Source organism: Protopterus annectens, chromosome 2.part2 (genome assembly GCF_019279795.1).
Source record: "Protopterus annectens isolate FY-2018-M chromosome 2.part2, PAN1.0, whole genome shotgun sequence".
NCBI lineage: Eukaryota > Metazoa > Chordata > Ceratodontiformes > Protopteridae > Protopterus > Protopterus annectens.
In genome coordinates this window covers 188490634-188518594 of record NC_056730.1, presented here as the reverse complement: position 1 = coordinate 188518594, position 27961 = coordinate 188490634, and the positions used below count along the sequence as shown (strand labels likewise).

Below are 27961 nucleotides of genomic sequence, written 5' to 3'. Positions count from 1 at the left end.
TTAATTTATCTCTTAATTTCTTTTATGTTTTATGCGCATATTCTGGTAAACTAACCTATGCTGAGACATCTATGTATTACCAGATAAATCATTGTTAGACATTTTTCATAGGATCATAGGAGGTTACTAGGCTAATGTCCCTTGGGCCCTTGCAAGCCTAGCCAAGAATTTATCCCCAAAAAAGAACCCTGAGTCAGCACTTGTCACCCATGACAAAGTTGGAACCCCTGGGACAAATTTGTGGTTTCTCATCCACTCATCAATGCTGCGCTTGAAGAGGGTCAGCGAGGTACTCTGACATGTATGGGAAGTCTGTTCCAGAGACGGGGCAGCCTCTGTGAGATAAATCTGTCTTTCCAGCAGGTTTTGTTGATGCCACATATTAGATTTAGGCCTGTTGAATTGGTAATGTGTAAGGAGTTAGACTTATGAATATGGAGCCTCTCTTGTAGGGCAGGTCTGATATTGCCTTGAAGGTGAGACACAGATCACCTCTGACCAATCTGTATGATACAGAGTATAGTGATAGTGATTTGACCCTATCCACATAGGACAAATGTTGGAGGCCATGTATTCTCTTTGTGAGGTATTTCTGTGGCCTTTACAGTTGGTACAGGTGTTTGGAGAGGTACATACCAAACCAGGCATTATACTCAATTATAGGCCTAATAATGGAGGAGTACAGAGAGATAATAACCTCCTTTTTTCTGGATGCAACCCTTTTACTTATGAGATGAACCAAGTAAAAGGCTTTTCTGATCACTGCCGCCACATGGTCGAATGTGAGATTGTTGTCAACCGGTTGTGTGCTTAGGGGGTTGCCGTTGATGTGGTAATCAGTAGGGGCCTTGTTTTTGCCAAATGGTATGATAATGCATTTTTTGCATTTAACTTAAGACCATGACATTGGCACCAGTTATTTCTTTTTTTCAGTTTTAGTTGAGGTTCCAGATTGAGGTTGTTATATAAGAGGTATAATGAAATATTGAAACAAGCAAAATGAAAAAGGCATAATGGAAAGGAATTAATAAGTATATAAATAAGGTGAAGTTACAAAAATTAAAAACCTAACAAATGTAGAGGGAAAAGAAATCAGTGGCATCAAAAAAAATGAAAGAATTTTGTTTGATATACCTGTGAAAGGATCTTACAGATGAGATTAAAGATGCTATTAATCAAAGAAGAAAAAGGTTTAAATCTTTTTATGAAGCTGGGGATTTTAGTAGAGAATCTTTAGCAAGTTCCCTGTTAAAGGAAATATGATTTATAAAGCAATGTAAGAAATAATGTGTTATAATTATAAGGTAGAAGAAACCGAGAAACATTTTTTAGTATGTAAAATTAATAAAACATTTTGTGAAAAGTTCAAATATGAATAGCGATATTGATATATCATATGACAAGTATGAGAAATGAAGAAATGAGGAATGTGACAGTGTGATCAAATATTTGTTACACTTTGTTTTTTTTGGAAGAGAAAACGTGAATGTTTCTTATATATCAAAAACAGAAGGGATGAAGTTATATTGTTAGAAATAAGACACCTGGAGCAGCTGGAGATACCTCAGAGGTTTCCCACTAAGAAAATACAGGGACTCCAAAGCACGACCTACATGGACAGGCTGAAAGCCATATCACTTTACTTTGTATCTTATAGGCTGCTGACAGGTAACTTTTGCCTGGCATATAGGGCAATCTCCAACCCTGCCATAATGGAAATGCTGCACATCCGGAAGTCAAATGGTTCAAGTCACTTGCTCTAGGGATCTCAACCTAGCTTGTGACATTAACAGATCATGCTGGACAGACAGATATGTCTCCCAGAGACTGGTGCTTTTCTGGAATTTAACCCCTATTCATGTTAAACAGAGCTCCTCACTGACTCTATTCAAATGCAGCCTAGATAATTGGATGGGAGACAACAAATTCACCCTGGGGTGGCACCCATATCCCTCATGGACAGGGGTAGCTGGTGTTGATGACAGACCTGGTCTGTTCATAAATTCGTTCTGCAAATTACCCAAAAAAGAACAGAACAAAACCACAAGACAATTCCAACCAAGAACAAGAACAGGAAACCTCGTAGCTTCACACTTTTATTCACAAACTTGAGCACTTTCATCCAGGTATCACGGACTTCATCAGGATAAAACAACCATCTCAAAACTTGCTTAAATATTACAAAACCTAAAAAGTACAACTCCACACATTCAAAATAATCTATCACAAAACCTCACTAATTAGAAAGTCACATTGTTTAAGAGTTTCCCACCAAGTTACATTTAACTCTTGCAGTACTGATGCATAACTAAAACATATAGCGAGCTTTTAGTCTTAAGAAACTACTTAAAGAAACATGGTCATTAAGATCTGGGTATGTTACAGCATTGCTTCATAAAATCCACTGTAATTCCAAATATTCTAGATAATCTGATTCAGGTCCCCCCCGGGACCCAAATCACTTTTGTCAATAATACAAAATGTAAATACTTGGTCTTTATTTTCACAAATATGTCTGAATAATGAATTTTTAGTGTCCATTTTTCAAATGTCATAGAAATGCTGATATATTCGGTCTTTAAGGGCCCTTACAGTTTTTCCTGTATAGAAACAATCGTACGTTTGACATACATCAGCATATACCACTCCTTTAGAATAACAGTAGAACTTTCCAGGGATATTTACCACAAAATGTCCCCCAAGATTTATTTTCTTATATACCAAAATGATACAACATTGGGCACATGCCCCACACTTAGACATTTTTCCATCTTTGTGGTTTCTATTATTCTCCACCCTTTCAAGCAACTGCTTGAAGTTACTTTCTTTTTTATACACAATGTTTAATTTTTCTCTAATGATTTTTATATAATCTGGATCACTTCTCAAAAGATCCCAGTTCCTCCTTAATATACCACTGATGGAATAAAAATCTTTATTGAACAGTACAATGCATGACCTATTCCTACAATCTTTAACTTTATTGTCAGACACATTACTTAATTCAGTACTAGCCAGAAATGTGCCGATAACTGGTACATAAATACCATCACTTCTTTTTCTTTTTACTTATTTATTTATTATTTTTTATTTTACATTTGTTTACCGGGAAAGTCCGGCTGGACACATCCTTTTTCAGTGGAGGCCCGGGGAGAAAAGCTGCAGTTAGTGGATATACATACATACATGAATAACATCTGAATATGTAGGCAAGACATATCACAGTACAATTGGCAGTAGATGCGTTGCATAAATTAACTGTGAGTTATTTAGATCAGTAAAGGATGAGATCACACCGGAGTGTAGTACATTGTGATATAGTGCCTTATTTTCACAAGTGATACATAATCTAGTACACTAGAGGCATTCTATGAAGGAATGCAAAGATATAGATAGTAAGAGAGTGAAGAGGTAGCAATATACGTAAGGTCTATGTTAAATATTCGAACATCCAAAATGTTGAACGTTACATAGTCGAGACCAAATGTTCGACATTTGGATGTTTGAATATCAAATAAAAAAAATAAAAATAGAAAAAAACACCTTAACATTGTGAGCAAGCCCCCCTGCACCCCCCACTTAAATATACTAACTCCGAGACCGCACTTCAGTGCAGAAAAGGGAAATTTTCCCTATCTGCACCATATGGTGCCATTGAAAGTCAATCTTCGAACACTTGAAATTTCGAATGTTTGGTCTCAGCCATGTAACGTTTGAAATTTTAAGCATTCGAAGAATTGACATAGACCCTATATGTAGCCTCAAAGTGTGTATTAGCAGGATTTAGGCAGTGGTGAGTAAAGTAGGTTATTAGAATGTTGGCTAAGTTATGAAGTTATAGTTTCTGAGAGTTTCATTAGGAAGATTTGTAAAGGTGACAGTTGAGAATGAGATGTTTTATGTCATGTGATGGTGGAACATGGGCAGAGTGATTTGTAAGGAGATGTTGTTTTAGGCTAGTTTTGAACAGAGGTAGGGATGTTATGGAGGTAATGTTGACTGGCAGTTCATTCCAGATTATACCTATGTAGTTAGCAAATAGAGAATCCCCTGCTTGGTTTTTGGATAAGTAGGTTTTTATTTGTTGCTTGTTGGAGGAGCGTAGTATTCTATTGGCACTATAGGGTTGAAGAAGGGTTTGTAAGGATGGTACTTTTCAGGATGTGAGCGGAGTTTGTGAGCTATTGTTAACTGTGTATACTGTAGGAGATGGGGGAGTTGTTGCCAGTTGAGTTGTTTGAGTGAAAGGCAGTGGTGTGCCCTAGTTGATGAATTTGTGGCATATCTTGCTATTTTATTATAGCAGTGCTCAAGTTTTTATAGTTCAGATTTCCTGAGGTTAGTGAGTATGGGGGTTGCGTATAAAAAGGTGGATATCAAATGAGTTTGGGCAATAGGTATTTTGGTATGTTTGGTAAAGTAGTGTTTATTCCTGTATAAAGACCTAATTTTTTATGCACCTTTTTAACTGTTTGGGAGTTGTGTATATCAAATTTAAGGTTGTAGTTGATTTCTACTCCTAGCAGTTTAATGTGTGGCGATGAGGTGATTATAGTGTTATAAGGGAGGAGCTGAAGAAGTTGTTATTGGGGGCAGAAGACTCATTAGGGAGGAATACCATTAGTTTGGTTTTCTTAGGGTTTAATATTAGGTTAGCATTTGTGAGCCAGGTTTCTATGCCATGAAAGGCTTTCTGAGTTAGAGTTTGTAGGTCCAGTAGAGAGGGTGCAGAACAGATCACTGTGGAGTCATCTGCATATTGAATGAGTGATGCATGAGTGGTTGATAGATGAAGTTTGTTAGTAAATATAGAGAATAGGAGTGAGCCTAGGACAGAACTTTGAGGCACGCCAAGAGTTACTGGTAATAGGGGTGATATAGTTTGTTGCCAAGAGACTGCTTGTTGCCGTCCTGTAAGGTAGTCTTGGAACCATGCAATTGTGGAGTTTGAGAAGTGAAGGTCAGTGAGGGTATTTAGTAGGTTTGAGTGTGATGCCATGTCAAAGGCTTTTGGCAGGTCTAGAAAGATAGAAGAAACATAGTTATTAGTAGTCCTGTGGCAGTTAACAATGTTATTGAAAGACATTAGTTCTGTGGTTGTGGTATGGTATGGTCTGAACCCATGTTTGGTATTAGTTAGGAGATTGTTAGTAAGAAGGTAGTTAGTAACCTGCTTGTGAACTACTCTTTCAAGAATCTTTGATAGAGGAGACAGTATTGCAATTGGTCTATAATTATTTAGTTTGGTTGATTTGCTGCCTTTGTGTAGTGGGATGATATATGAGTTTTTCCAGATTGAATGGACCTTATGTTCAGTTATGGATCTATTGATTATTAGTGAGATGGGGTATGTTATACCTTCTGCTGTTATCCATAAGTATTCAGCAGGTAGACTGTCTGCAGCTAGTTTGGTGGGTTTTAATTTTTGCAGCAGTCTTTTCATATTGTCAGTTGCTACTGGTTGGAGAGAGAATAGTGGTGTGGTGTTTGTTGTGGGGGCGGGGGGGAGTGTTTGTTGAGGGAGTTTGAGTTTTGGATAGTTCTAGTATGGTTTCTGTAAAATACTTGTTAAATTGATTTACAATATTGTCTGTGGTGTTGGTAGTGGTGGGACAGGGTGTTCCTATTTTCCCAGGTAGTAGGATATTGTTTATAGTGGACCAGAACTTTTGTGGATTTTTGTGGTGCCTGGTTTGAATTTCGGTGTAGTAGTTTACTTTATCTATTTTAATTTGTTTTTTGGCTTTGTTTCTAAGTTCCTGATATGTTTGTCGTGAGGGTTGGGATTTGTCTGATCTCCAGGTGGACCAAGCCTTATCTCTAAGTCTGAGAAGGTTCAGTGTTTCTCTTTTTAGCCAAGGGGCATAGTTAGACTTAACACATATGTATCTAATGGGTGCTTGAGAGTTTAGTATGGAGCGGAAGGTAGTGTTAAAGTAATTAATGGCTTCAGGTAGTGGAAGATGTTTTAATGGTGTCCAATTGCAGCTTTTAAGTATTTGTACAAGTTTGTTGGGGTTGAGTTGCTTTTTGTTTCTTATTTGTAGTAGTATAGGTCATTTAATTGGATTTGCTCTTTTCCTGATTGAATAAGTGGGATGGTGGTCACTGAGGCTGTCTGGCAGACAACCTGAGTGGGGGTAAAGGGTTGGTCTGTTTGTTAGGATCCAGTCTAATGTGGAGTTCTTGTTGGTGGATTTATTAATTCGGGTGGGTGATTGGATTAGTTGTGTGAAGCCGTATAGGTTGATACAGTTTTTGAGGTTTGGAGAATTGCAGTCTGTCCAATCTATATTGAGATCAACCATTATGAGTGTCTCTTGGAGTAAGTTATTGCTACACCAAAGTAGGATGTTTTCTAGCTTTGGGATATTATCACCTGGAGGCAGTTAGAGACCAATTATATAGATGTGTTTATTGCAGGTGATGTTGAATTTGGCAAATATTATTTCTGTATTTTTAATTTCTAAGGTTGTGAGATCTAATGTTTCTATGGAGAGGTGTTTTTTAAAGAGTAAGGCAACACTACCACCCCTTTTGTTTTTTCTGTCATTACGTATAATGTTGTAGCCTGGTGGGAGTATTTCATTACTGTTGGTGTTGGAATTTAGTCATGTCTCTGTAAGTAGTGTGATATCTGGTGAGTATAGAGAGATGTTGGCATGGAGTTCATGGATTTTGTTGTTTATGCTTCTTATATTTATATTAAGTATGAATATATCTGCAATAGCTCTATTAGTAATGATTGATGCTTGGTTGGTGTTGGGTTGGGGTGCAGTGATAGGGCCAGGGTTGGGATGAATGTCACCACTTAGGGCTAGCTTTGAGGCAATTTGGACAATATGTCTCAGGAGCTTGTTAATGCTTTTGTCATATTACAAGGAGATACTGGGAGATGTGTTGTAGCATAGTGGTGGGAGTCTGAAGTGGGATAAGACTGAGCTTGTGAGGATGGTGCTACAAATAGTTATGTTAACTTATGTAAAGAATCTTGCCTACAAATGTCTCTGGGTAACCTCTTCTTCCTAACATACCCCTCAAGATGTCACATTGTTCAAAAATAAATTATCAGACACCATTCTGGCTAATCGAACATACTGGCCCTTAACCAGAGCCTTCTTTTGATGTAAGGGATGGCAACTACTGAAGTATAACAAAGTGTTTTGAGCATGTTGGTTTCCTATATAATGTAGACACAAATTTCTTATTGGTCCTATCCTTAAGAATAGTGACATCAAGATAATTAACTTTCTTATAATCCATATTCATAGTAAATGTTAAGAATGTTATACAGTTATTCAAATAATCATACAATTCCAATAATCTTGACTCACTTCCTTTCCAAAAAATTACTATATCACACACAAATCTACCATGCATACTCCACTCTTCTTTAAAACCTGATCTGAAAATACAAGTTTTCTCCCATTGGGCTAGAACAGTGTTTGCAAAGATGGGGGCACATCCTTCCCCCATTGCTTGCCCTTTTACTTGTTTGTAAATCTGATTTTCAAAAATAAGAAAATTGTTTTCTAAAACCATTTCCATTAAACTCCTAAGAGTATTAGCTTTACTCTTAGAAAAACCTGGGTGTTGGCACATAAACTCATAGAACATTTCCAAGCCTGTCTCTTGTGGAATTACAGAGAATAGCTCACATATATCAACTGTAACTAAAATTAGTTCATCCAAGTAAAATTCATTTTTAATTTTTGATAACAAAATCCCAGGAGTCCCTAAAAATATATTCATACCCAGTACAAATGTCTTTAAAATGAAAATCAATATATTTAGCAATTTTAAAAGTAATAGAGCCTGCTGCATCCACTATAGGGCATAGGGGGATCTTTAATGTTTTTATATACTTTTGGGATTCCAAACATAGCTGGAATCCTTGGGTGGTCCAGAGACAGGTACTTATGCTCATCCATAATAAGCTCTCCATTGAGAACCATCTCATCCAAACTTAACATTCCTATAGGCTATATTTAATTCATTCCTTGATGCTTCATCATAGCTATCAATAAATAGTATGTTAAACATCCTGTCTATGTAATCGACCCCATCCATAACAACTAGCCCCCTCACCCTTTTCTGGTTTCATGATTCTTAGCTTTATTAGATATAATCTCATTTAATAACCTTATGTCTTCCTTAGTTAAATTGTCTTGCATGCTATTATCTGATTTACTTCTCAGAGTATCACTAACCTGTTGTTCACAAACCTTTTCAAATAAACTAACTACAGGGTGAGTAAAAGGCAAAAAAGTGCTGGGCTTAGTTAGTTCATGCCTTGGTATATTACTACTGTCCTTGTGTAAAAAAACAAGATTCAATGTCCTAGTAAAAGACTTGAGTTGTATAATACTTTGTACCATGTTACCTCTTTTACTAGGTACAAAATTCAACCCTCTTTCCGAGAGGTTAGCTCATACACCATTAACTTCAACACTACTAAAATTGTAGATAGTAAAATCTTGCTTGCCATTAATTACCAAATTTGGTCCTACTTCTTCACAAACATCACAAATATGTTGTCAACTTCAGTGTCAGCAGGTTCAAATACTAAAATCCCCCCCCCCCACCACCACTATGTCCGCCTCCAGTAAAAACCCTGGTTCTGTGCACCATAATTGTTAGTCTGCTGCCTTTCCCTTTGTTCAATTAATCTTTGTGACCTTCTTACTCCATTATAATCTAAGGGTGAGTCCTGTTCTTCAACATTAACCATTTCTATACACTTCAAAGTTACTAGCAGCAGTATCAAAATTCACATCACCATTATTTTGCACATTTCCATTATTATGTAAAATATTCCTATTATTATTTCAAACTCTTTAGGTGCTGGATATGCAGAACCATTACCATACTCTAGGTGGTCCCAATGTAGTTTCTTAGCCTTTTTGTCTTTCGATTCATTTATGTTTTTTTCTACACTAACAAAAATACTATTAAAATCATTAACTTTGGTGGGGAACAACAAATCCATTTTAATATTCTCATTTAACTTTTCTATCTGTATATGCAAATCTGACATTTTACACTCATTATTTTTAATTTCCAAATATAGTAAATCACAGTCATGCTTGTTAAACATAGCCAGTAACTCACAGTGAAAGTTAAAGATTGTAGGAATAGGTCATGTGTTATACCGTTCAATAAAGATTCTTATTCCATCAGTGGTATATTAAGGAGAAACTGGGATCTTTTTAGAAGTGATCCAGATTATATAAAAATTGTTGGAAAAAAAAAGTAAACATTGTGTATAAAAAAAAGTAGCTTCAAGCATGTCTTGAAAGGGCAGAGAATAATAGAAACCACAAAGATGAAAAAATGTCTTAAGTGTGAGGCACCATGTGCCCAGTGTTGTAAAATTTTGGTATGTAAGAAAATAAATCTTGGGGGACATTTTGTGGTAAATGTCCCGGAAGGTTCTACTGTTATTCTAAAGGAGTGGTATATGTTGCTGTATGTCAGACATGCAATTGTTTCTATATAGGAACAACTGTAAGGGCCCTTAAAGACCAAATATATCAGCATTTCTATGACATCAGAAAAAAGGACACTAGAAATGTATTATTCAGACATATTTGTGAAAATAAAGACCATGTATTTAAATGTTGTACTATTGACAAAAGTGATTTGGGTCCGGGGGTGGGGGGGGGGTACCTGATTCAGATTATATAGAATATTTGGAATTACAGTGGATTTTACAAAGTAATGCTGTAACATACCCAGGTCTTAATGACCATGTTTCTTTAAGTAGTTTCTTAAGACTAAAAGCTTCTTATATGTTTTAGCTATGCATCAGTACTGCAATAGTTAAATGTAACTTGGTGGGGAACTCTTAAACAATGTGACTTTTTAATTAGTGAGTTTTTGTGATAGGTTATTTTGAATGTGTGGGGTTGTACTTTTTAATTTTGTAATATTTAAACAAGTTTTTTTATTCAGATGAAGTCCGTGATACCTGGACGAAAGCGCTCAAGTTTGTGAATAAAAGTGTGAAGCAAAAAAGAACAGATGGGGATACTTGGGATTAACATTGCTAGGCTTGTAAAGGCTATAGGGCCGCTAGCCTGGTAACCTCCTATGAACCTATAAAGAAAATGGCTGTGGAAGATGCAATGCAGGTTAAAAGGAAATAAGGCAGTAAAAGAAGGAGAAAATGTATCAGGGTTTTTTTTTTTTGGATTATTATTGAGCAATTATAAATGTAAATAGCGGAGATGAAAAAAAGAAATAAAAGAATAGTCATGGGGTTGCAAACAATGTACATAATGTGTAAATAATGTGTCTATATAAATAAAGCAATCCTTGCACTTTTTTTTGATAAGTGCCATAAGATCTTTTACATCATCCTGACTACTACTAAGGCAGATGTGACGTCAGTTTAACATCTCATCTGAAGGATGGCGGCATCAGATTTGCCTAGTGTATGCGTTTGAGAAAACCTTTTAACCCGATACTGTTCTTTCATTGCTATTGAATGAAGATGATTTCACCTAGTGGGTTTACCTGGTAAACAAAAATAAGTAAGTAAATAAACAGTGTGAAACTATTTTGTCTCATTGGCCTGATTGTGCCCGGTTTTGAATATAAGCATACAAATGCAAGATTCATTTCTAGGTAATATAAATGGAAGGAAAAAATAAACTGATGTCTTTTGACTTGCCAGAAGCTTGGTACAGAGGAAATAATTCATAATTTGAATGCATACAGTGATGATAGGCTCAATAAGTTTGAATTTATTTATATGTTCAGACACTTTGCCATATATTAAATGTCCTCAGCACTGTACCCTGCAACAAAAGTAGTTTTGAGGAGTGGAACTGATAATAATTTTAATAGGACAGAGCATATTGGCATGATTAAGATTCTTATCTAATTAATATAGATTCTAAAGTGTTTTCAATAGTGTATGCTCCAAGGAAAGTTCTAGCTGTTTTCAGGAGAAAAACTAAAATGCATTTGAACAGGATAGAGCACATGGACATGTTTAAGAAAGAGAATGAACATAATAAATAGCTGAACATGACAGTCCCTTGATTAGAGAGACAAAATGTGTATACACATAGATCTACTAGATTTTAGTAGGTCTACAGAGAAGGGATAACTACTTTGTATGGAATTTGATATGCGAGAAGTGACTTTTGCAAGTTAAGTTCAATAAGGAATGTTCCAAGATGTGTGCATTTTATTCACATATGGAAAGATAGAGATGTTTCTTTCATATTTTTTCAGTGGCTGAGATGTTTCAGACAGATGTAATGCAAATGATCAATGGGCTTTATGGCACTGTTAATGTTATGGATTTCATAATGGTATGGGTTGTGACCAGAGAAGAGTATAGCAGTATAAGAGACTGACTGATTTCCTGAAAGTGCTGGCACTGTACAACTAAAAAAAAAACAACCAAATAAATGAACAAAGCTCTGATACTTGGGTCATTTTAACTTCAGAGAGCTTGAAACCAGATAATGAAAACATCAGAGCAGCAGTAGAAGTGTCTGCTTGAGATGAGAGCTAAAATGTATGATATTTTTCATTATGATACCTTATCTTTTGATTTTTTTTTTTACTATATGCAAAATAAATGTGCCATTAAGGAAATTATTGGAACAAGATGTGGAATGGATTTGAGGTACAGAGCAGGAAGAGAGCATTGAGTCACTAACTGTTAAAGAAGTATCCACATTAAATATTTTCATGTGAATAAGCATGTTACAACTAGATACGGTCCAGAAATTAACCTTTGCAGTAGTTTTGCATGGGAATAAATCGGTTGCATATCCATCCAGAGCCTTTACTGAGTGCCAACAAAGACATTCACAGATATCTCTAGTAGGGTGCAAGGGAGATGTAGGGAGGTTCACTAGAAACATTTCTAATGAATACACAAAACAGGCTCATCCAATAGGCAGTCTAATTCAACTCCATCCACCCACCATTTATTTTGAGAAAATTTCCTACCACCTCTGCCCTTGTGCTTTAACAGGCCACTGGAAATATCTCTAAAACCTAAGGACAGCAGGCTCTTTCCAAACACAGTCTGAGTCAACTCCATTCACCCACCATTTATTTTGAGCAAACTTCCTACCACCTCTGCCCTTGTGCTTTAAGAGATCACTGGAAATATCTCTAAAACCTAAGGACAGCAGGCTCTTTCCAAACACAGTCTGAGTCAACTCCATCCACCCACCATTTATTTTGGACAGCCAGTCCTTTCTAAATGGTAATAGAGGTAAGCCTGCACTGTGACAGCTTTGCAGACAAGTGCTTCAGGGCCCTAGTTTGTAACCAGTAGTCTTACAGTTTTATAAATCCTCCTCCGCAAACATCCTGCTAGTCAGCTTTTGCTATCTGCTTCCTAACAGACACTGAAATGTACTCTTTACTCTTCTTGTATGTCTTCCTGTTATATTTCCTTCACGTTTGCTAGCATTGCTCCTACCATTAGTTATTTCCTCTTGTCTCTCATCAGTGGCTCTGCACACCTTCAAGAAAGACAACCTTGGTCTCCCTTCCTTAAGTTTATTTTTCCTTGCTCTAGACACTTATTAAATCCCTTTTGGTTCCCAGCCAGTATTTGTACCCATTCATCAACTTAGTGCACCCATCCTCCTCTTTAAGTTAGAAAAACAAGAATGTTTTCATTTTTATTTTTCTGTAGATGTGTTCCTGTAAGTAAATGGACCTATAATTTATGTAACAGTGAAGTTTGCAGATGGAACGTCAGTATGAGGACTATGTTTGTATGTAAATTATGGTGCTACTTTTATGCAACATTATGTCTATTTTATGCCATTATTATGAAACTGCTTACTGAGGTATGCATTGCTACTATTCAACTATTTATGTCTGTAGATATACAATGCTACTGGACCACTAATTTTTATGTGAGTATATTGTATTATGTTCATCATCTTCTCTTGTTCTAAACAATAATTTATCACTGTCATATTGTACTGTCTGCAATAACTCCATTATCATGCAGAATTTTCAAAATACTATTGACTGACTTTTCTATAGAATGTACACACTTTTACAAAATGTCTTTATTTACTAGGCTGTGTATACACTTCTAAAATGCTATTTTTCTACTCTATATATACATTTTTATTATAAATCATTTGGCGCTTTCTACCCAGTCCTGCACTGAAAAGGGTACTCTGTGCCCAGTGTGACTTTTCTGGTCAACAAATGCAACAAATAAACAAAATAGCGGTTAATCACGATATATGGTTGTTTAAATATCCTTGAGTATACTTATGGGGAAATTGTGGTAGTAAAAATTGACTATAATGGTGACATTATTAAAGAAATTACAGACTAAGGCATCTAGAAGAAACAATTTTGTTTTGTTAATTTGTTAATCAGGTAAACCCACTAGACACAAGTATAATTTTTCATTAGTGACCCATGAATACTGTCAGGTTAAGTGATCTGATCAATGTCAAACAGTAAACTAATGGAGGTAGAAAGAATCAAACCATGTATCATTGATTACAGGAAGCAAGATGTTAATTCAAAGCTTTATTCCTCTGCTTTTGCAGTTGATTTTGGGATAACAGCTGTCTAACTTAGCAGTGAATTTTAAGTCTGGAAAAGAGATGTACATAATAGACCAATTTGTTCATGTATGCCACAGCAGCAGAAAATGTTACTTGCGATGAACTAGATTTGCAAACATTTTAGTGTGGCCTGTGACTGAAAAAATAATTTAACAGAGCTTAACACCATTCTCATGTTGGCATAATTCTTAGAATGCTTTCTACTACTTTATGAAGGTAAAGAGATTTTGATGTGGAAATTATTTCAGAAAAGTCTAATAGAGGTTGAACTGAACAGAAAATTGTTTTGAGAAGAGAACTGCTGAGATATTTTTCATTTAAAGAAGTGATTAGTTGCATGCAAGACAATGCAGGAAGCTGAGGAACTGATTATGCCAACTCATTAAAGGAAGGAATTGTTGTCAAGAATGCGTTAAACATGGGGACTGTCAAGTGTAAAGAAAGCACTTACTATGCATTATTCTATCCAGGTTTATATTCACAAATGGAACAAAAGGTTAGAATTTATGTAGTGTGTAGTGTTTGTTCTGAGTTGTTGCCAGAATAAAACTGAAATAGATCAGGCTAAATATCTGGACTGTGTGTATGTGATTTGTACTATTATTTGATGTTTCCATGATACTGAGAAGTTAGCAGATTTTTTTAAGCGGAGGGATAATCAGTATGCTAAAATGCACTGTCTAAATTTTCCCTAGTAGTATAAATACTACCTTGGATCTATACTGAAAAGAAGCCACTGGTTTATCAGGACTAACCCGGTCGACAAAGGATAAAAAATAAATAAAATATTTTTCAAGACATGCAATTCATCTCTTCGCTTTATCAGATAATGGTTAACATTGTACAAGTATTGTCTAGACTAGATGTTTAGAACAGTAGGAATTTTGACATTTAGCCTGTAGCCCTAACTATGCACTGCATAATGCAATGTTAGGGGGTAGTGCAGACTGTTAATAACCTCATGAAAGAGTCACAAAGCACTAAGTGATTATTAAATGGATTGACACTTGAATGCATCAGAATATAGAAATACTCCACTGTGAGATGATGGGTTTGTCACATCCATCCATCCATCCATCCACAACCCATTTCTCCTGTTATGCACATGGGATCGGACTGTCACTTCAACAGTGACAATCATCCAGTGCCAAGGTTTATGCCACTGGGTGCAAATGTTAAGTTATTTATAAGTTGTAGATTAAAAGGGAGAATTCCTGTGTGTGCCATTTTGCTGATATCTGAGAATCAAAGAAATACAAAAGAGAATGAAATAAAATCAGTTAAGGTAGAAACACTGTTATGATCAACATACCAAACTGTGTCTTCTTAGAAAGGAGGCAAGCTGAGTATTCAGTAAAGTTCCATGAGAGCCAATAACAAGATAATGTTTCAAGCAATATGAGCAACCAGAGCCGTAGGTTGTTCTACCTCTTCAGACAACTGCAGCAGTTTGAGAGACCACAGAGGTTTCTCACCAAGAAATTTCAGGGCCTCCAAACCATGACTTACGTGGATAGACTGAAAGCCCTGTCACTGTACTCTGTATCATATAGGCTGCTAACAGGTGACTTGTGCCTTGCCTACAGGGCAGTCTCTGACCCGGCCATGATGGAAATGCTGCACATTGGCACAAGAGTCACTGGGAGACTGCAAATTCACTCCAGGGGTGGTACCCATGTCCCTGAGGGATAGGGATATTTGGTGTTAATCATAGACTTGCCCTGCAAATTATGTTGATCTAAGAAGGACAATTAGGGACATTTGGGACTGACAACATAGAATCGCTCTGCAAATTAAGTCCATCTAACCAAGGAAAATTGGGCAACTCAGGATTAACTTGGTTAGACTTGTAAGAACTGTAGGGTCGCTAGCCTAGTAACTTCCCATGAACCTAAAAACCTATAAATGTGACAAGAAAAATTAGTTCAAAACAGCAGCCTGTATTTCTAATCACTTTGAGAGTGTTTCATATAACTTTCATAGAATTATCATTGGACACTTAAATACACAATAACACATATGATTACCATTCAGCCATTAGTGATATATGCACAGCTTAATCCTGTTTTTTGACTGCAACATATAGCCTTTATGGAGGTTTACCATAACATATTTGCAGTGACTGAACCATTGCCGTGTCCAAATTAGTAAAGATATAGTTTAGACAGGTGCTGTATTCTTCAGCCTACACAGAAGTCATATCACTACCTTTAGTGGAAACTGAGTAAAATGCAGCATGCTAAACTCTGATGATGAAATGCCTGGGAAACCCAACAGTTTGTTTAATTTTTTAACACCTCTATTGAATTATCACTTAATACATAAGCAAGCATGCATTTATATAAAAGAAAACAAACCATATTAACTATTCCCAGCTGCAAACATGATACATCATATATATTCTTTTGTATAATTAACATCAATCCAACATTAGATAAATTGATCAGTTCCTGCCTTCCCTTGAACCTCACTCCTTCACCAAAACATTATTTCTGTATGTATTGTTCCCACAATTTCCATTTTTTATGTAATTTGCTCCTACCCTTTTCTAAAGACACCATTTACAGTACTATATATCTTGTCTACAATATTTAGTACTTCAAATACAGTTGGTTTAGACTTTTTCAATTTTCTACTAATTGTTTTTTTGGCAGCCACCAGAATTAAACTGAACAAAACCTTACTATGTCTTGACAATTTAGATTGTATATCTCAGCTCAAAATATCATTTCCATAGTTACACCCATTTGCTCACCTAATATTTCTGCCAGAATACTCTGTACGTATTTTTTAAAGTCTGTCAACTTATTACAAAATATATGTTCCCAGTTACCTCTTATCTCTTTCTTCACTTTTACACTCCAACATTTATTCTTCTACCTGAGGAAAAATTTGTTGAAGTCTGCTTGTGAGATAAAAATAACAATTGCAAATGGTTCCAAACAAAAATTCTAAATTTTCTAGAATGTGTTGCATATTTGGGAGCCTTATATATGTCTTCCCATTGTTTTCTTGTGAATTGCTTATCTAATCTCTCATCCCAGTGTTTTCTAACCTCCTCTGATTGATTCCTATAGCTAATGTGCAATATTTTATATACCCTAAATACTAAATATTCATTGTTTAGCAGCAGCTTCTGTTCTAAACCCATACTCTCAAATACTTCATTTTTTGTAGCCACATAAATATGGGTTTTGCTGAGCCAAATCATGTGTAGGTACATGGTTTCCAGTTATACCCTTTGGTTTATCTTCATTAATTTTATATCCTGAAAAGACTTGAAACTATCCCAAAATGTTCCACTACAACCCTTTTATGGTTTTATCAGCTACAAAGTAATAGCATCTGCAAATAATGTCAACTTTTATTAATTGTCATATCAATGATATCCTCAAATTTCTGAATCCTGTATTTTCTTTGCCAATGGCTCTAAATATAGCACAAATAAAGGTGAAAGAGGACATTCTTGCCTGGTTCATCTGTTCAGACACAACGTATAAGAGAGGAACCTTACCATTTTAATATTTTCCCTGATCCTTCATTTTCTCCCACAGTAACATTATTATTGTATCAGGGAATGCAAATCATTGCACTGCCCTACTCACATGAATGATTTCTCTGCATGAAGCCCACCAATATCAGTAGTATTTTCATATGCTATGCTTGCCTCTAGATCATCATTGCTCTATTAATGTTGTCAGATATTTGTCTCTCCTACATAAAAACATATTGATCCATATCCGTATTCAGTTGTGGCAACACCTTTGCCTTTCTTTTAGCTGTTATGGACATAAGCACTTGGGTCTATATTAGATGAACAAAAGTTCATCTTAGTGAACGCTCACATGAGCGAATATTGCGGAACTTGAAACTTCAGTTGTGAGATCGCAGTACAGTGAAGATGGGAATATTTGCCCTTTCCTCACTGTAGTGCGATCACGGAGATGAAATATATATTTAGTGGGGGGTGTGGTGGACGCATCCCCCACAATTGCAGCTTCGCGTACCTGGATATTCACTCATGTGAGCGTTCGCTAAGATGAGCTTTCGTTCATCTAATATAGACCCAAGCACTTCATCATCATGGTGTAAAATTGAAATGGGCCTATATGAAGCTTGATCTGATGGATATTTACTGTCTTTGGTATTACAGCTACCACAGCTTTTTTCCAGGATGCTGTAGCTTCTCCTCCAAAAAAAACTTTCAGGTCTTTATCACTTTTTTCCCTCCTAACTTCCAAACTTCCACAGGAATACTATCTATTCCTGGAGACTTTCCTGAAGATTTATTGTATGTCACCATTTATATCTCATCTCATCCTAGCTTAGCTGTTAATTGTTGAGCCTCATCTACAGACTACTTCTAACCTTGGCATACTTAAGTCTTCCATAATATTTCTATGTTTGCTCTTTATTGATTTCCACATTTCTCTATTTTATACAAATTTTCATAAAATTTCCAAAACATCTCTAATACCTCTACAGGATCTCTGGTTATTTTTCTTGCCATAGGCTTCCTAAGATTGGTGACAACCCTTTCTACTTTCTGTTGCCTAAATTGTTCTGCTAAAAGTTTTTGTGCTCTAGAGTTAATATCAAAAGCAGTTTTCTAACAGCAAGATTCTCCCTTATTTTTTTCTTTACCACTCTGGAGTTGCATCTCTTCTTGTTTCTGTGAGATTTCCCTTACTCTGGGGTACTTTAATTTTTTCAGCCCCTGTAAATAATTCTTGCTACTTCTTAACCAAATTGTTTTCTTTTATTTCTATCCTATTTTTAAACTCCACTTTCATTTTATCCAACTCACTATCTATAACTTCTAAAGAAATTTTTATCTTCCCTAATAACTCCACAATAATTTCTACTACCTATTTCTTAAATTCCTCTCCTGTAAACAGACAGAAAGAGGAGTGCCAGGGTCTGATTTTTACTTTGTTACCCTGCATAATTGCTGTTAACACATGATTGGAAATAGGTATTGAATGAGTGTAGAAGCCTTCAATTAAATGCACATGTTCTCATGCAATATAATTTTTTTATAGCCCAGTTATTGTAGCCTGGAGAATGATATGAAACATTTCTCTCTGAGATCCTTCTACTGAATCCATGTCTTCCATACCAAATATTTTCATAAAGATCTTCAGAAATCTACCCTCTTGTGTTATATTTTCCCTTCTAGGTCCCCCAGTTATATCCTCACTGTTGCAAATCAAGTTTCAGTCACTACCTATAAGTAATAATACCTACAAATTGCCGCAAAAGCCATAGACTTTCCCATCTCTATCCTTATCTCTATCCTTATTAACAGAACCATCTCAGAAGGCAAAATCCCTACTTTATGGAAAGTATCCCACGTCATCCCTCTACATAAAGGTGGACCTTCTACTGAGCTTTCTAACTTTCGCCCTATTGCTTTACTCTCCCCATTAGCTAAGATAATGGAAAAATGTATTCACAAACAACTACTTAACCACTTACTACAAAATAACCCACTAGCAAACTGCCAACATGGCTTTAGGCCATTCCATAGCATATCGACTGCCCTCTTATCCTTTACCGACTCTATAATCAAAAATCGTAACAATAACTCTTTTTCCTCTGCACTATTTATTGAACTGTCAAAAGCCTTTGATATGGTTAACCATAACTTACTTCTAGATGAACTAAAGGCCCATTCTCTTGATCCTCACGCTATACAATGGTTTAGGTCTTATCTGGAAAATAGACAGCAAGCAGTGCTTTGGCATAACAATCTGTCTTCACTACTCCCAGTAAACATTGGAGTACCCCAAGGCTCTATCTTAGGCCCCCTACTCTTTTCCTTATTTATTAACAATCTACACATGAACATACCTCAAGCCACCTGCATTCAATATGCAGATGACTCCACCTTAATCTGTACAGCCAAGAATATAGCCTCTCTCCACTCCCTCACCCAAACTGTTTTTAATAATGTTGAAAACTGGTTTTTGCAACACTGCCTACTCCTGAATCGCAAAAAAACAAAACTACTGCTTTTTACTCCAACCCATAAATCACCTATTCCATTTTTCTCTGTAACCTCTAACAATGGTACCAACATAACCCCAGACACTACAACCCGCCTACTAGGTGTAACAATTGATAATCGTCTCAGCTTTGATGACCACATCAACTGCACCATAAAGTCTGTTAACAAAAAACTTGGTACCCTCTATAGAATTAAACCCTTCCTTACCCCTTCTGCAAGGAAAACTATTGCCCAGACCCACCTAATTTCCACCCTTTTCTATGCCTCTGTTATATATACTAACCTATCCAAAAACAACCTCTCTAAACTCTCCACCTGTTATAATAGCATAGCTAGATTCATTACATGTTCCCCCTTTAAAACTCACCACTGCCTCAACCTCAAACAACTTGAATGGCTAGAATTGCAAAACCACATACTCTGTCAACAACTACTTATTACTCAAAAGATCCTATACCACCCTAACAACACTCCTATCCTCACTAATCTAATTACACCATATAAAAATCTAGCTACACTACGCTCTGCTAATAAGCTTCTAGTTTCCTCTATTAAATCCATCAACAAAGCCAGTGATTCACTTTTCTCAAACACTGCAGGTAAAAACTGGAATCTACTTCCTTCTGAATTATCAACCCTTGCTTTGACTTCTCTATTTAAAAAACATCTAAAAGAACATCTCAAAACTCATTGGCTCTGTCCATGTGCTAACCCAGATTGATATCTTTTCCCCTTCCTTTTCTACTCCTCTAACCTATGCCTCCAAATCTAGCTATTACCCTTTTCTTCATAATATGGGGATAAAATATAACTTCTTTTTCTCTTAACTGAGTCTTGCTCATACCTTCTCGTGTGTGTAGTATATTGTTTAGTATAATTCTTTACTAAAATTTTTATAGTTTATAATTTTTAATTTTTCTTTGAACAATGCTGCCTCTGTATTTGCTTTATCATGTCTTTTTATATTGTTAACTTTGTCACTGCTCATGCTTGGAGCTTTTCTCCCCGGGCCTCTACTGAAAATGGACATATATCCAGCTAGACTAGCCCGGTCAACAAATGTAAAATAAAATAAATAATAAATAAATAAATAATAATATTCCCCGATGAAAGCTGATTAGTTCCCCCAAACATTTCTTAATCTCCATAACAGCAGTTTAAGTGTAATATAAATACATGCCAGTGTAATCCTCTACCCTTGCCAGTAAACACTTACTACCACAAACGTACCGTTATTATCTTTTTTAACTCTTCTGTCACTACTGGAGCTCCTCTAGCAATTAGTATAAGTACTCCCCTTTTCCTGTGTCCCTTATATTCCACTGAAGATCCATCCTGAAATCCTTTCTTTATCAAATTCGAATGCTCAGTTCTTTCCAAATGTGTCTCATGTAGCATTCGTACTTGTATTCTGCATTTCTTAATATAATTAAATACTCTTACCTTTTTGTCAGCAGTGTGTTTCTTCATGTAAATGATTCCATGCCATTTCCACATTCAACTAATAGAGTTCCTAATTAAACATTATGAGGATTATTTTTTGGATAGACATATGAATGTGCATATCGTGTGTGTGTGTGTGTGTGTGTGTGTGTGTGTGTGTGTCTCTCTATATATAGGCACACAGACACATACATTGATATATATATATATATATATATATATATATATATATATATATATATATATGTGTGTGTGTGTGTGTCTGTGTGTGTCTGTGTGTGTGTAGGGGTATATATATATATATATATATATATATATATATATATATATATATATATATATATATATACATACATATATATATATGGTAATCAAATCAGGAATACTGTGTACATTTTCATAGATTAACATGTTAATCAACCAAAGTATACTGAAACCCTTGAGGTTCCAAAATACTAGGGTTAAGAGAGATTTCCCTTTTTCCTTGTAATTTGCATTACCAGGGTTGGTATAGTTGTACAGTCTTGAGGGTGTGTAGGATGTAAGGGGAAAACACTTGTTCAAAGTTGTAACATTTTAGTCGGTGATTCTGCTGTCACTTATTTTTGATTCAAGCAAATAGCAATCAACTTAATATCTGTATGTATGTATATCTGTGTACACACACACACACACACACACACACACACACACACACACACACACACATATATATATATATATATATATATATATGCATATATATTACCTTTATAATAATTTGTACTGTATTTCCTTAGCTGTGCCTCTAACACTATACTTAATCTCATATTTAGCTGTGTCTCTGACTAACACTATGCTTAAATCTCTTATTTTTCTCCCACTTAGCTACTAAAGTTTTCCTCTCTTGTATTATAACTGTTTCTCTCACACTCTGGAGTCATCTGTGTTTTCCTCCCCTCCACTTAGTCCTTCTATTTAATTACCTCTTCTTCATCTCTTCCAACTTGGTTCAATCATTAAGCCATATTGAGGGCTTACTTTTATATCATATATGATCATAGATCATATGTTCATACTAGGCTAACTGCCATTGTGGACCATTTTAATCCTAGCCAATTACCCCATGTGAGAATCAAACCCTGTACCTTGTCTCTGTATGGTAAACACCTCAGCCATTATGCCAACATCCCACCTGGTGGGACCCGAAAGATGGTGAACTATGCCTGGGCAGGGCGAAGCCAGAGGATACTCTGGTGGAGGTCCGTAGCAGTCCTGATGTGCAAATCGGTCATCTGACCTGGGTATAGGGGTGAAAGACTAATCAAACCATCTAGTAGCTGGTTTCCTCTGAAGTTTCCCTCAGGATAGCTGGCACTCGGCGGACGCAGTTTTATCTGGTAAAGTGAATGATTAGAGGTCTTGGGGCCAAAACGATCTCAACCTATTCTCAAACTTTAAATGGTTAAGAAGCCCAACTCGCTGGCTTGGAGCCAGGCATGGAATGTGAGTGCCCAGTGGGCCACTTTTGGTAAGCAGAACTGGCACTGCGGGATGAACTGAACGCCGGGTAAAGGTGCCCAATGCCGACACTCATCAGACCCCAAAAAAGGTGTTGGTTGATATAGACAGCAAGACAGTGGCCATGGAAGCCGGAATCCACTAAGGAGTGTGTAACAACTCACCTGCCAAATCAACTAGCCCTGAAAATGGATGGCGCTGGAGCGTCAGGCCCATACCCAGCCATCGCCATGCTAGGAGCTGAGGGGGCTATGCTGCGATGAGTAGGAGGGCCGTCGCAGTGGCACTGAAGCCCAGGGCAAGGACCCGGGTGGAGCCACCATTGGTGCAGATCTTGGTAGTAGTAGCAAATATTCAAACAGTGCCAGACTAGAGTCAAGCTCAACAGGGTCTTCTTTCCCCGCTGATTCTGCCAAGCCCATTCCCTTGGCTGTCGTTTCGCTAGATAGTAGGTAGGGACAGTGGGAATCTCGTTCATCCATTCATGCGCATCACTAATTAGATGACGAGGTATTTGGCTACCTTAAGAGAGTCATAGTCCCGCTGTTTACTCGCGCTTCATTTAATTTCTTCACTTTAACATTCAGAGCACTGAGCAGAAATCACATCGCGTCAACCCGACTCAGTCCTTCACGATGCTTTGTTTTAATTAAACAGTCAGATTCCCCTGGTCCACACCAGTTCTAAGTCAGCTGCTAGCTACCGGAGGATGCGGGACGCTGGTCAGGACTGGCTCTCACCTCAGCCAGGGTGATCCACAGGAAGTGCCCGCGCACGTCCAGAGTCACGGCCGCTTTACCCACCACCCCCCAGGAGGGGGGAGCACGGCGAGGGCCAGTGATGCCTCATTCAGCCGCGGCATGGGCCCAGCCCCGCCTCATGCCTAAGCCCGACCAACCCAGCCCTTAGACCCAATCCTTATCCCGAAGTTACGGATCTGGCTTGCCGACTTCCCTTACCTACATTGTTCTAACATGCCAGAGGCTGTTCACCTTGGAGACCTGCAACGAATATTTTTTTTGTTGTGATTGCAAATCTACATTTTGTTCACTCTGTTCTTTTACTAGTTTGTTAACTTCCATTTGGCAAAAATGTATGCAGTTATGTATTCGTATTATCTAAATGAATCTGTTATTGTTATTTTCATGGATATCTTATATGTGGAGCTTTTCTCCCCGGGTCTCCACGGAAAATGGGCCACCGGCTCAGATGGACTAACCCAGTTAGCAAAAGACAAATAAATATATAAAAAAAAAATATATATATATATATATATGTGTGTGTGTGTGTGTGTGTGTGTGTGTGTGTGTGTGTGTGTGTGTGTATGGTGTGTGTATGGTGTGTGTATAGACGGATATATAGATATGGATAGACAGATATCTGTGTGCGCATGTATACATTTTTTTTCCATTCAAGAAGTAATTCTAATAGCACAGAGAAAAATATCTGAAGCCGGTGTTTTTTCCAACTGCCTTTTAGGAAAGGAACCATTTACGGTCCCCAAGACAGACTGCAGGATAGAGGAAAGTTCAGATAGCCCAATATTAGAAGATGCATCCTCTTCACCTAAAGACCTCCAGCATCATGCCTGGCAAATTTCCACAGATATTGAAAACACAGAAAGGTTAGTATGTGATATGTTTTCATTTTATTTCATTGAAGAATGTGTACTTAAACATTAAGAATGGCTTTCTTTAACTTTTGATGTTGTAAATATGATACTTAAAAATAGGGTTGTCAGTTTCAGTTGAAGTAGTAAATGGTTGAGTATGCATGTGCTAACTTGGCTAATCTTCATATCTTATTTATGTTTCAAAGACAAAACACATTTCTACAATAACTGGCTTTGTAACTGGTGACATTCTAGGGGGAACCAGTATTTGTCAACTTGGGATGAGTTGAATGGCTAGCCTTCTTGCTTCTAAGGATGGACTGTACCTCTTTTTCAAGTTTTTGCATTTTGGCTGAATCTTTTCCTGCCTTTATGGAGCCTTTTTTACCACCTGATGGATTTTTCAGTTTACTAAGTTCTAATTTGGAGCACATTAGTGGCTCTTCTAAATATCAGGAATCTTAATACCCTAACCTGATGCCCTCCTACAACTTGTAAACATTTATACATATGTAGGTACATGTTTTCAAAACAATGAAAGCTGGGTTTCCTGCTTTTTGTGTCTTCATACCTACCGGAAATTGTAGGGGGAGTCTTGATATTTGTCAAGGATATCATCAGCTCACTACTGATTCCTCAGGATTCCATATTTAAACTCCTAGTAGTCTAAATCACTTTAAGCAATATTAACATTTCATAACTAGCTGTAGTGCACCCTGTATGTGGGGGACTTCTACCCATCAGTAAATTGGCTCACCTACGCTGCCCATGGCTGGCGTACCCAGTGCTTTCTTTATGTTAGATATACTAACTCTCTTGTACAAATAGTTAACCATCCTACTAGGGGACCAAATGTAATTGAATTTGTCCTTACAAATGTGACCACTTCTTGCACAATTTCATACATTTCATTTTCTCTTCTTAACAAAGAACATAAATGATTTATCTTTTTCTTTAAAACTGGAGGTACGTCCCCTGCAAATACCTCTGTGTTTAGGGACTTTTCAAAAACAACCCTTCTTCAGTTACTTGATAAACTAAATATATTCTGTTTAATCCTCTTCCAGCTAATTCCATTGTTAAAAATGCTGCCTGTGTTCCTGACTTCTACTCCCATTTAAATAGTTGTATTGATAAGGCAGTCCCTATCATCACATTTAAAAAAAACAAACAAACAAACAAACCTCTATGGCATCATCCTCATAGAAATTGTGTGAAAAGAGAAAGAATTACTTAAACGCTTAGACAAAGTCTTGTTCCTCTTATTTTAAACAAACTATCAAAAAGATTAAGAGAACCAAGAGGAAGCTCAAAGGTAAACATGAACTTAAAATAGACACTGAAAGCAAAAATAACCACAAAAGCTCTGCAGCTGTGCTAGAAAGTTAAGAACTAACCAAAACAATGTTTGGAGCTAGTTGGACAATAATATTGCCCCTCTAACCCAAAGGAAATAGTTACTATCCATGCTACCAAATTTCATCCAAATTTTATACTACCTTCAATTTTTGCTATTCCACACATTCTACAGTGCCTACCAATCTCTCCAATCACTATGGTATAAGTCCCTTCAGCTCACTCATGGGCCATGGTAATATACCAGACTGAATGACTATCAGTGTCAAATATGGCCTATCTCAACTCCTACTTAACCTTATTAATCTGAGCCTCTCCACTGGTTACTTTTCAAAAGCATAGAAAACAGCTATTTAAATGCTGTTACAGAAGGTCGGCACAATCATGGATGCTGGCTCTTATTTCAAGATATGGAACACATTATTTCAGACCTAAACTAGAAATGATTAATAATAATAATAATAATAATAATAATAATAATAATAATAATAATAACTACCAATCATTAGTAAAACTGAAATAGAAAACTGAAGAGATGAGCTCTCAGTGCACACAGTAACTGTGAGTTACTTGCTGCTGTAATCATTTTAGACCCCCTCCTCAAATCAATTTTGAAGCCAAAAGTTCAAATTTTCAAAAAGATACAAATATGAAATATGAAAGTTAGGCATTAAATGTTTAGATATTCTTTTTTCTTCTCGAACCAACTATACAGAATTTATGCAGCATGGATAAGGGTAAGGTCATAGTCACTGCATTATCAGGTTTAAAAATTAATAGCCATTCCCAATCTTGATCCATAGGCTGCTCCAGGTAAGACAGAAGTACAAATATATAGTAATACATGGTGGTATTAATGATTTATGTAACACCCTTTATGTCATTAAAAACAATTCCATTTTACAAAGTTTGGAAACACTGAGAATGTATTAATAGACATGGTTCTCAGTGAAATTATTCCTTCCCCATTTGGAAAGGTTAATCATTTACAAAAAATCAAAACTTTAATAGATGGTTATGGCAGCTCTGAACAGTATAGAATATCAAATTCATTACTTACTGGGAAGAGTGCTTTCTGGATTACAGAATATTCTCTAAAGATAAACTTCAAAGTCACAATGGGTCAGTCTTTGTATATAGAAAATATCTGAACATTTAAAACAGTTTTAAAAAGACCAGAATGTTACTACAATCCCCAAGAAACAGAAGATATAATATTACTTTAAAATCTTATTTCAGCAATGCATAGAGTTTAGATTGCAAGCATAATGAATTAAAAACTATAGTGGCGATAGAGAGCCATAAAATCATAGCCAGTGCTGAATCTTGGAACTCAAGAGAACTATGTTTTCTAGAATGCACAAAATATGAACACTTTAGGGACCAACATCTATCCATGTCACTACTGAGGAAAGAATTGAAACAGTAATTATTGCAAATATTTGACTTATGGATAGGCACAAACTTGAGCTCATTACTTTAATGCCAGAGTCCTAGCATGGGTTCCTGTAATATGAGGGATTATCAATCAGATTACTCATCTTGAACAGGGTGAATTATCACTTAATTAAACAATAACCAATGACATGGTGTGGTATATTGAATATTTACCCATAGTTGGTGTGGTTTAATCACAAGGGCAAAGCCCGAGTGATTAAACAAAGCCAACCGTGGGTAAATCTTCAATATACTACAACCACAGAGTTGGTTATTGCTATTATACAATGACATTATTTAAGAAAAAAATACTTACTTTTCTTAACTAATGTCTTTGTATAACGGTGGATTGCTGTTCTTCTGCCGGTTGAGGTATACTGATTCTGCTTTTTGATGTAATGCGCATACGTATGGAACTTGCATTCCCACATATACCCAGTACATCAAGGCTTTGAAACTGAAGCAATGGAGAAAAGAAAGTCTCCATTGCTCTGTTTTCTCTCTTTTTTTATTGTGCAAAAAAAAAAGATTTGGGGGCAGTTTATACCAATGGAAAAAAGTCCGGGTGACCGGACCTTTTTCCGTTGGTATATTGTGGGATTTACAGTGGGCACACTGGTTGGGCTGGCCAATTAGAATATTAGTAGGGAGGACTTGTATAATAGGCAATTTTAACTATTCAGATATTCATTAGTGTATTTTTAACAGCCAGTAAAAATTATGCTAAAGAATTTGTTACTATCATGTCATATCACTGACTTCAACAACTTTTCCCTGATAATACAATAGGGAAAAATGTACTAGGCGTATAAGCAAAAGACATTCCTAACTCAATTAACAGTGTTAAGTGTTTCCATCTTTTGGAGCATCTGATCATAATACCATTGTTTTTGAAATAGTTTCAGCTTCTACATCACTGACTAAAATGATAAACTATAACTATGGTATGGTTAACTACCAAAATTTAAACTATACATTTGAAAACACTGATTGGAAGAGCCATTTAGTAACTGAAGGAATTGATTTTGG

At 36.4% G+C, this 27961-nt stretch overlaps 1 protein-coding gene across 2 annotated transcripts in view; it reads left to right on the top strand.

Annotated features, from left to right (window-relative positions):
• LOC122795596 (regulator of G protein signaling 7 binding protein) overlaps window positions 1-27961 on the top strand; it is a 722711-nt gene that overhangs the window by 624762 nt on the left and 69988 nt on the right. For both annotated transcript variants that reach the window (XM_044063857.1, XM_044063859.1), the window contains exon 4: window positions 24007-24151. In XM_044063857.1, the coding sequence (XP_043919792.1) occupies window positions 24007-24151 (145 nt within the window). The remainder of the gene's footprint in view (window positions 1-24006; window positions 24152-27961) is intronic.